Source organism: Astatotilapia calliptera, chromosome 3 (genome assembly GCF_964374335.1).
Source record: "Astatotilapia calliptera chromosome 3, fAstCal68.1, whole genome shotgun sequence".
NCBI lineage: Eukaryota > Metazoa > Chordata > Actinopteri > Cichliformes > Cichlidae > Astatotilapia > Astatotilapia calliptera.
The window spans coordinates 19321240-19332372 of NC_137424.1; the positions used below are offsets into that span (position 1 = coordinate 19321240).

Consider the following 11133-nt stretch of genomic DNA (forward strand, 5'->3'; position numbering starts at 1 on the left):
AAGGACAGACGCAACAATACTGATGATTACAACCTCACAAAGAAAACAGAATGTATGTTGTATCACTCAACACTAGAGGATATATTAGCTGTGTCAGTTGTTAGACTTGAAACAACAGCTTTATTGTCCACATTTTGACTTTAGTCTGTACAGTTTGTTCACTGACCTTCTGTCCCTCACTGACTCAAGTGCCTCCAGATTTGAACAGTGTTGGTCAAGTTACTTGAAAAAAGTAATCAGTAACTAATTACTGATTACTTCCCCAAAAAAGTAATCCCGTTACTTTACTGATTACTTATTTTCAAAAGTAATTAATTACTTAGTTACTTTTTAAAAGCACGATTTACAACCTGAAGCGGTGATAAAGTGATAGATCTTTCAGCCCAATTCTACTTTTTCTGCATAATCCATCATACAAAATGTAATCAAATGGAAAGGTCTCTTTTTAAAACTTGTTTTATTAGTTTTAATCTTTTAACTTTATGCATCAAGCAAAAATTTAATTATATGCAACATTCTCTGACTTGAATAAATTAGTTTAACATTTAAACCTATTTTCTGCACATTCCAGCACATAAAATAAAATATTTTTTGTGTTTACACTCACTCTTTCAAATAGATGTAAGTAAAACACAGAGTCAAAGCATGACATCTCTCATGATCAGGGCTGGACTGGGACAAAAAAATCAGCCCGGGCATTTTGACTAGAGACCGGCCCACCAGGTATTATAGGAAAAACCATAAAGCCTTTGAATGAAAACAAACGTCGTTGTGACAGTGATGTACACTGTCTTGTTGGTACATATGTATCAATCTAATAAACTTAAACCTACACCATCCTCCCTATTCTGGTATTCTAAACAGTACTTCCTACAAAACTGCTCAAAGAAGTCCTGCCATTAATTAATTCTTCGATCTTAAATATGACCAACCTATCTCTAATGATCGGCTATGTACCACAGGCCTTCAAGCTAGCTGTAGTTAAACCTTTACTCAAAAAGCCATCTCTAGACCCAGCAGTCTTAGCTAATTATAGGCCAATCTCCAACCTTCCTTTCATATCAAAAATCCTTGAAAGAGTAGTTGTCAAACAGCTAACAGATCATCTGCAGAGGAATGGTTTATTTGAAGAGTTTCAGTCAGGTTTCAGAGCTCATCACAGCACAGAAACAGCTTTAGTGAAGGTTACAAATGATCTTCTTATGGCCTCTGACAGTGGACTCATCTCTGTGCTTGTCCTGCTAGACCTTAGCGCAGCATTCGATACTGTTGACCATAATATCCTATTAGAGCGATTAGAACATGCTGTAGGTATTACAGGTACTGCACTGCAGTGGTTTGTATCATATCTATCTAATAGACTCCAATTTGTTCATGTAAATGGAGAGTCCTCTTCACACACTGAGGTTAATTATGGAGTTCCACAGGGTTCAGTGCTAGGACCAATTCTGTTTACATTATACATGCTTCCCTTAGGCAGCATCATTAGAAGTGTCACGGTTTGCGGGGCAAGCCGTGTGGATTTGTAGTAGGACCAAAAGGACGGCAGTTCTGGTGCAGGTGGGTGTTTATTTATGATAGTGGGTCAATACAAACAGCAAGGGTGGCAAAACATGAAACTAGAAACCTAAACTGGGTAAACTAATAAGACAAACCAGAAACGAAGATGCAGGGAGGTCCGGGGAAATACATACGGGGAGACGCAGGGAGACCGAGGGGAAACAACACAGACGAACCAGCGATTACTAAGACAGAAAATACAACTTAAATACACTCAGAACACAGGGAGATTACACACAGGTGGGAGACACAGCTGGGAGTGATTAACATGACGAGACCAGGGAGGCAAACTGAAAACACTCACATAAGACGCAGCTCTATCTGTCCATGAAGCCAGATAACACACACCAATTAGTTAAACTGCAGGAATGTCTTAAAGACATAAAGACCTGGACGGCCGCTAACTTTCTGCTTCTTAATTCAGATAAAACTGAGGTTATTGTACTCGGCCCTGAAAATCTTAGAAATATGGTATCTAACCAGATTCTTACTCTGGATGGCATTACCTTGGCCTCCAGTAACACTGTGAGGAACCTTGGAGTCATTTTTGACCAGGACATGTCCTTCAATGCACATATTAAACAAATATGTAAGACTGCGTTCTTCCATTTGCGCAACATCTCTAAAATTAGAAATATCCTGTCTCAGAGTGACGCTGAAAAACTAGTTCATGCATTTATTACTTCCAGGCTGGACTAGTGTAATTCATTATTATCAGGATGTTCAAAAAGCCTTCAGCTAATCCAAAATGCTGCAGCAAGAGTACTGACAGGGACTAGAAAGAGAGAGCATATTTCTCCTGTTTTGGCTTCCCTTCATTGGCTTCCTGTTAAATCCAGAATTGAATTCAAAATCCTGCTCCTCACATACAAGGTCTTAAATAATCAGGCCCCATCTTATCTTAATGACCTTGTAGTACCATATCACCCTATTAGAGCACTTCGCTCTCGCTCTGCAGGCCTACTTGTTGTTCCTAGAGTATTTAAAAGTAGAATGGGAGGGAGAGCCTTCAGTTTTCAGGCCCCTCTTCTGTGGAACCAGCTTCCAGTTTGGATTCAGGAGACAGACACTATCTCTACTTTCAAGATTAGGCTTAAAACTTTCCTTTTTGCTAAAGCATATAGTTAGGGCTGGACCAGGTGACCCTGAATCCTCCCTTAGTTATGCTGCAATAGACATAGGCTGCCGGGGGATTCCCATGATGCATTGAGTTTTTCCTTTCCAGTCACCTTTCTCGCTCACTATGTATTAACAGACCTCTCTGCATTGAATCATATCTGTTATTAACCTCTGTCTCTCTTCCACAGCATGTCTTTATCCTGTCTTCCTTCTCTCACCCCAACCGGTCGCAGCAAATGGCCGCCCCTCCCTGAGCCTGGTTCTGCCGGAGGTTTCTTCCTGTTAAAAGGGAGTTTTTCCTTCCCACTGTTGCCAAAGTGCTTGCTCATAGGGGGTCATATGATTGTTGGGTTTTTCTCTGTATCTATGAAGCGCCTTGAGGCGACTTATGTTGTGATTTGGCGCTATATAAATAAAATTGAATTGAATTGAATTGAATTACTTAGCCGAAACCCAAAGACTGCTTGGTTGAGTTAACTTCCTGAACTATCTACACCAAAAGAACAAATCCTTTAAAAATATGATCCTGGTTCCAAAAATATGGGGTAAAGATAAGAAGGGAGGAGGGAAAGAAGAGGAACTAGGAAAAAGATGAAAGAGTATAAAAAGTAGACCAAGCCTGGACTTAACCTCTGCTAACTCCTAATGAGCTCAGTAAAACTGCTGAGGTGGTTCAGGGAGGATTTCACAGCAGGCTGTTTGCACATCCCTGGATTTCAGACATCCACTCTTCCACTATTTATGGGCCTGACTATGTGCAGCGCTTCAGCTGCTGAACTGCGCAGTTTGATTGCAATTCTCTGTGAGGTTGTGTGACGAGAAAGAGCCCGTTCTTCTTAAATATTCCACGTGGCCAGTTTTTAATCGTAAATTAGGATCATGTGCTGTGGCTTTAACAGCTTCACGTGTGGAATTTTAAAGACACTCTGAGACAATATCTGTAGATCATGTTGTTGTGTTACAAGTCAATATAGAATCAGAGCAATGTTTTAACTTCTTTTGCTGAAATAATCTACCAGTGTTAAAAAGTGACATGCCAGTTGCTCTGATGTCCGCTGATCAAACAGTGTATAAAAAGTATAAAAAGTAGACGTGTGTTTTGACAGGTTAGAACGTTAAAGCTTACCAACACTAATTGTGCCTGTCCAGTAAATAATAGAACTATTTCTGAATGAAATAAGCCTGTTGTTGGGCAGCATCTTTCATTCTTTCACTATTAAGAGTTTAAAACTAAAGACGACTTGAATAATTTTGACTCACATAATGAAAAGAGAGGTTTGTTTTTCTTACCCTGAAGGCTCTGAGGACTGCTAATGGGTCATCAGTTGTGAGTCTCTGCAGGAGTGCTGGCCAGCAGCGATGAGCCATAGGCAGCAGTTCATTTTCCCTCTCACTCAGCACCTGAACGCACAACTCCAGCACGTCTAGTACCTAAAGACAAAGACGCACAACACACCTAACAATTATCTCTGTTTTGATCCTGATTATATGTGAGCTGAAACTAATTACTGAGGTCTTCATTGAGAGCCCAAACTCCTGAGCAGGCACGACTTCAGCACAGACTTATTTCTGTTTCACTCCTGGACCAGACTGAATGTTTTTCCTTGATGAGCATTACACCACTGAACAGTCATCCACACAGTTCTGACAGGATGAATTGTACCAACGCTGGCGGTCCTACCTTCACAAGAATGATTATTTTTGTTATTAGTCCAACAGTTGACTCTACGTAAAACTACTGATACAGTACCTTGAGTCGGAGCCTGAGGCTGGGATCAGACAGCAGATGAATGCAGCGCTCCATAACATCCTTAGTGATGCTGAGGTGGGAGGGAAGCTCTGCTTTCACATCAGGACTACCAGTATCTTCAACATCCTCACACTCAGTGGGAGGGACTTCTGCAATGGAGCACATGTACAGTTAGATTGCCAGTTTAGCAGTGAGGTTCAGATTTCTATGACTCTTAATTACAATGATCCATCTCCTCTACACTCTGAATCTAAAATAATCACCACTACAACCTATAGCTTATATTCCACTGGCCCTTAGACAGACCTATTACCTTGGTCTTCAGTGTTATAATCATCCTCTATTCCAATGCCCTCTGCCAGTTCTTTCTGTTTGCGGTAATTCAGCAGGAATTGGCGAATGCTGAGGTCTTCCTGGTCACTGGAGCTCTACCTGGAGCTGACAGACATACTGGTCCTGCAACAATTGGAAGGAAACCACCTCGCTAAAGGAAAAAAAAGACAACAATATCAAAATAGGTTTGATTACAATAAAATAAGTCAGTTAATCAAAATCAGTGTGACAGAGATGCTGATGTTTTTGAAAAGAGCCCATTAGTGACATTTAATTCCATATTTTTACCGTGACGGCTTGTAAAACTGCAAAAACTGCAAACACCTATAGTGCCGCTGTCTAAATATTATTATGAATATGAATTCTATAACAGAAAATGACTGAGCATTTAAACCATCACGATGTATTAAATGTTTCCAAAGATACTGATAATTTGATAACAAGAAAAGTTAGTTCTCCTCAAAATGCGCCTGACTAAAAGTGGGATCAACCAGTACATATAATATTCATCCTGCTACATTTAGAAAGTGGCAACAACAGTAAACATGAGTAACTCCACCGTGTGTCTATCCGGTCTTTAAGTGATGACGTGATCAATCCTACTTCTGGGCCCAAACTACTCTGCGTTTAATAAGGCTGTTGTGTTTTTAACATGTTTTAATGCTTTGTAACTTGTTCTATTTAATCTCAACAAGCCCCTTACAAAAAGTAAGCGATCACTGTCGGCCTCTCTCAGTTTTTATTACAACTATTCATTTTAAAGCTCAGTTTTTAAAACCTTACCATGTAACTACAGCCCAGGCAATGCAGCAGCACATTAATGACTAACCTGTATGTGGATGGATTATCTCAGTTGTTCTCTTGACTGAAGTTTGGTCCGTTTACAGCATCCTGCCATGCCACTGCATTTGTCCCTAACCATCGGGAACCCTCACCTTAACTCTTATCCAGTGGAAAAAAGTTCCCCTTCATCACTGTGTTAATGTTATGCTAACATAGCTGTTTCGCTAGTCACATAGCACATCACTATATACCAGCTAGCCAAACTTCAGTAACCCTACAAACATCACTGCTGCTTACTTTCCTGTCTTCATGTATGTCAGAAGTGATAGCAGAGCTGTGCCTTTTAATTTGTTTTAGAAATCCCTCAGTCAGAACCTGGTATATTATATTTAGACGGAAACTAGTGAGCTAACTCTCTGCTAACTTCTAACTTCAGACAGATTTTTAACTCTCAGTGATCATTTGACTTTGGGACCTGCAGTGTAGTTTGGGTCCAGACACGCTAATGACCAGACTTAAAGACCAAATTTCGGGTCACTTTTGCTGGTCCCAAGCCCCAATAAAGAAGCTAGCTTGAAGCTTGACATAAAAAACAATAATTGCTAAGAAAAGTGTAATTTGTAGTTCTAAATATATTCTAAATGCATTTAGATCGTTTTTACTCACTTTATGTCTCTTCCACGATGTTACGTCTCTCTCCTATGTTGGTTACAATTACATAAGCACTTAGCAGGACAGTGGAAAAACCCAGGGCCACAGTGATACTGAGAATTCCACGGTGTTCACTGTCTTCAGCAACCTTACGAGGGCCGGTTGAACGGCTACAGTCTTATCATACACGTGCAGTGTTCCTACAAGCCATAAGGTTACCTTGAGTGAGGAAGATGATGATTGAATGTCCGTCTGAGTCCATAGGTTGAGGTGCAAGCACATTTCTCCCATTCTCCACAGAGGGCAGTGGCGCATAGGTGTGACGTCACTAACACTTTAAAAGATAGAGTTTGCACAGATGTACAATCAAATCTTCTTCTATTTAAACACAAGAGACAGCAGGTCTATTTGCAGTGAGATGTAATACTCCGATGAATTTTAAACACGCTATAACATTTCACACATCGTTATGAGAGGAGCGTTTCTGAGGCAACGACAAAAGGCTGGTTTTCAAGGGGATATTTCTGAATTTTCTTTTTCGCTTTCCATCTTCTCTGCATCACAGCACAACAATTGGATTAATAAACCTGCAGCTGAATAGCAGCAAAGGGATTTCAAATATTGCTTCATCGCTAATAATTTCTGGTGTTTGTATCTAGTCATTTCTAGACAGTGCAGCCACTCCACCACTAAATATTCAATTTATGTCTGCAGCAAAATTCCAGCTTTTTTTATTCATTTTTTCCCCCCCAAGCATGACTGAGTGCAGACAAATCTACATTGTGGTCATAACTGTGTTTACTGTTGTTTACTGATTTAATCCCCTTGAATACAGATGAGCCAGGATCACAGTTTTAATGAGTGCCAGGTGGGTGCAAAAATATGTTAATTCAAGGTCATGTCAAGGGGTCTTAAGACTCACTGTGTTTCAGGTCAGCGGAGCCACAGCTCTGACTACTGCCACCTGTGACCCACTATGTTATTACTTTAGAAGGAAGAGGTGAGGTGATAGCAATGATTAAACATCCACTTTGTTAAAAAGAGCTGAAAGTCAAATACTGGAAAGCCACGTGTACTATTGGATTTTACTTTGCTCCAAGCAGATCTAATCTATATTTCAGAGGGAAAGATCTTTGTCCCAGGCCAGCACTGCAAAATCATCTGAAGCAGTCATTTAACAGAGAACAAGCAGCAGTTAGCCACACTTTGGACAACCTCTCCACTAAGAAGCTGACCTACATTCTTAAAGCAGCCAACTTTGAATGCTAAATCCTGCTGGGTTAGAGTTGAGAGACATACAAAGAGAATTCTTCTTTATACATATTCTACTATGACTGCAGCGACAACTAATACTGTTGTCTAATGCTATCTGGACACTTGACTCTCAGGGCAGATGTTCATAATGATGATGACAAAAATGTGGCCAATGTTTTAACACAACCTGCACTAATGATTGTGAGGAATATTGAAGCTCTAACACCACATGTGTCTCATTCTTACATAATGCATCACAAGTATTACTAGGATCAATGAAAAATAAAGCATAGCTGTGCTTTTTAACCATCTGTATTGAACATCTGGATCTCTGCACTGTGACATAAAATAGAAATCTTATGTAGTACATAAAATTTTTCCCTTTCTCCATCACAGATTATAGACATTCGAAAAACGTCAAACACTTAAAAACTGAAGACAATCTGTTTCGTCTCGTATTTTAAAAATGGCGTCAGGTGGTTGCTGTCAGTGCCTCTGTCAGTGCGCCCCAGGGTGGCCGTGGCTACAATGTAGCTTGCCATCACCAGTGTGTGAATGTGTGGATGACTGGATATGTAAAGCGCTTTGGGGTCCTTAAGGACTAGTAAAGCGCTATATAAATACAGGCCACTTACCATGCTGTGCACGTGATGAAATTGTATGTTTAATGATTTTTTTCCCTGCCATTATTCAGATTGAAGACTCGTGGAACACAAGTAATAACATGATTAAGTACTCACTCTAATGCGATTACTGAGTTCAGCAAAAGTAATGAGTTACCGTTAAAATACTGCATTAAAGACAAAGTAGTAATGCTTTAATGGCTAAAAATTATGATGCATGAACGCTTCCCGGCCAATGCAGCCTTGCAGTCTGCTGTATCATTTCTGTCAGACAACCTTCAAGTAACCCGTCTTAAATCTGACAGCCACCTTCTGCTTTTCCGACTTCATGCCGTTTCCTGCAGCACCACATGGCTTTTTGCTTTGACTCCTCAATCACTTTCAAATGAAAACAAACTGTCCCACAGAGGGAAGGACAAACTTTTAAAAAGTCCAAAATAATCCTTTCAGGGAAAACAAAACAGGAACTACTACTCATTCTAAATCTGAGTGGGACTAGCAGCGTATAAAACCAACTGTGGAGTCGACGCTGTTGTTTTAACATAAAGCACCGAGGCAATACTGTTCCTAAAATTCAGTGGGACAATTTTTCTAAAAAAAAAAAAGGAAAATACTGTGTGGACTGAATTCCAAGCAGAAAGCTACACGACAAGAGTAAGTAATGCTTTTACCAGAAAGTACAGCACAGGAGGACTTACAACAGCCATTAAAATGCACCCACATTTGGGTTGAGCGACCTCTGCATCAAACAGAGAGCATTACTGTGGAGAGCACAGATACAGGACTTTCCACTGCAGCATTCAATTACAGCAGTGTGGTTCAGAATGCAAAAACAGCTGGTGATAGTACAAAAGAGCCGTGTAATGCAAAAAGATTGATGAGAACATACCTGTCTCTCCCCACAGTGTGTCATGACTATCAATTTGCACAGCGTGCTCATTATTCAACGCCAGCAAGCCTCTCACAACCTGCCAAAAAAGAAACTTAGATTAATGACATGCTGTTTCAGCAGAAAAAAAAAAAAATCAAATAAACCTTTGAGAGGTTACAGTATACAAAATGCTAATCTTAAAAAACATTAACAAAAACGCGCATTCAAATAGTTGAACTTTAAAAGGGTCTTTTCTGCATGCAGGTTGACTTCACTTGGCCCAGTTATGTTATTCTAATCCAGGCCTTGGGAGCCAATTCCAGCTAACGAGGGAGCCAAACTAAACCTTGAGTCTACGTCTCACCGGGGCAGCTGAAGGCGCTGCACTGTTATCGATTGTGAATCTACATGCAATTCTGAACAGTACTTCTGGCTTTGAGTCATATTCACAGAGAACGCTGTGTGCTCATTTTTATTTTATATATCTATAGTTCCTTCTGATCTTTAAAAAAAAATAAATCAGAAATTCTTTGTGAAGGCTGTTGTGAAACCATGCAAGAAAGAAAAGGTCTTGTCTCACTATTAAAACTGGAAAAACCAGGATCCTGTGTGGCTTAAAGTATGTTTTTTGTACATCCATGTTTTCTTTCTTTTGTAGCGAGAAACAGTACAAAAAAAAGGGCATTTATGTCTATGGATCTGGTAAAATACATGCATGTGTGTCAGTCAGACCTGTGTGTGCCCCATGCTCGAGGCTGCAATCAAAGCCTGCTGCAGAGCTTTGCTCTTCAGAGAGCAGTCCTGCTGCTGCCCCTCAGCACTCCATTCTAGCTCCAGCAGGTACTGGATAATCTCAAGGTGTCCTCGTAGGGCAGCATGGACCAGAGCACACTGGCCACTCTTATCTACATGATCAACCTGGCAAAAAGAAGATTCTTGGTTTTAATAAACAGAAACAGCAAAAACCTGTGAGGTAAATGTACCGTATGCATGGTTCAGACGCATTTTTCAAATTTAAGTAATTTTTACGCACTTTCAAAGTCCATTATCAAGCTTCTCCAGTACATTACCAAAAAAAGAATGAATGTTTCAATTTGCATTACCTCAATAAGACCATGTAAAAATTTAAACAAATCATCTTAGGTCGACTTAAAAGTCCTTTGTTCTCCTTTTGTTAAAACAGAGAAAAATGCACCACACGAAAACACTGAAAAAGGAAATGGTTGATTTATATGCATATAGTGTACAAACTCAAAACACATATTTCTCTTAAAACAGAAAGATGTGCAAATGTGAACAAATCAACTTAAAGATATTCATCTCCACTTGACAAAAAACAACAACCACACAAAACAAGAAAACTGCACAAATTAATAAGTCTTTAATCATTAATAATAATTAATAATTTTTGTGACACAAAAATAGGAGACAGATGTTTGTTATTTTAACTAGTTAAGCACACATGCCCAGAGAAATGGGGGCAAAAGAGAGGAGACCACGTTTAATCGATTATAACACGAGGTCAGAAATATAAGTGCTGACATGAGTAGTGTCCACAGAAACCTCTGAATCTCAGCTAAAAACTCATGTAAACCATTTCTACAAACACCAAACAAAGCAAAGACACCAGACAGTTAAAAGAGCAGTTACTGCACCATGAATCTGTGGACAGGTAATATCCATATTTTGATTTATGATTTTCTGGAGTTAAATGTGAACCAAAGCATATTTTCAAACGTGTTATATGCTATAAAATACTTTGAAAAATTAGGTGAGGGAAATAAAAAATCATTTTTTCTATGTTTGAGTCACAGTAACTTTGACATAGTAACATCTGCAGTAATATTTACAGCTCTGATGACATCTCACCAGTGTTAGCTTTATTTTGACACCAAGACTGTTTACACAGAGTTTGTAATTGCAGAGAAATACATTTATTTTGGTCATTTCCTTTTCAAGCAGGAAGCTCACCCTTCTTGGTATACCCTTTAGATGAATACAGAGTTTTTAATTAAATACATTATTCTTTAAATAATGTTCCCTTTTAGAAAAAGTAGGATAATTAAAAAAACAAAACATTTATTATAGCTCTGTCACGTAGAAAAAAACCTGTCTTTTTTCTGTGGTCTGTTATATAACATTAGGGGTGTTCGTGGCAATTAACTTTTTAATCGACTAAGCGGGTCAAG

General features: G+C 39.3%; 1 protein-coding gene across 4 annotated transcripts in view; it reads right to left on the bottom strand.

The window, feature by feature from the left end:
- LOC145425249 (TELO2-interacting protein 1 homolog) overlaps positions 1 to 9935 on the bottom strand; it is a 276230-nt gene extending 266295 nt beyond the window's left edge. The window contains exons 1-6 of one of the 4 annotated variants that reach the window (XM_080298280.1): positions 9677 to 9935; positions 8963 to 9041; positions 6212 to 6530; positions 4743 to 4913; positions 4430 to 4578; positions 3970 to 4110 (exon numbers count right to left, since the gene is read on the bottom strand). In XM_080298280.1, coding sequence (XP_080154406.1) covers positions 3970 to 4110; positions 4430 to 4483 — 195 coding nt within the window. In that variant the 5' untranslated portion in view covers positions 4484 to 4578; positions 4743 to 4913; positions 6212 to 6530; positions 8963 to 9041; positions 9677 to 9935. The remainder of the gene's footprint in view (positions 1 to 3969; positions 4111 to 4429; positions 4579 to 4742; positions 4914 to 6211; positions 6531 to 8962; positions 9042 to 9676) is intronic. The other 3 variants (XM_080298281.1, XM_080298283.1, XM_080298282.1) reach the window with 3 other exon arrangements.
- Between the last annotated feature and the right edge of the window lie 1198 nt (positions 9936 to 11133).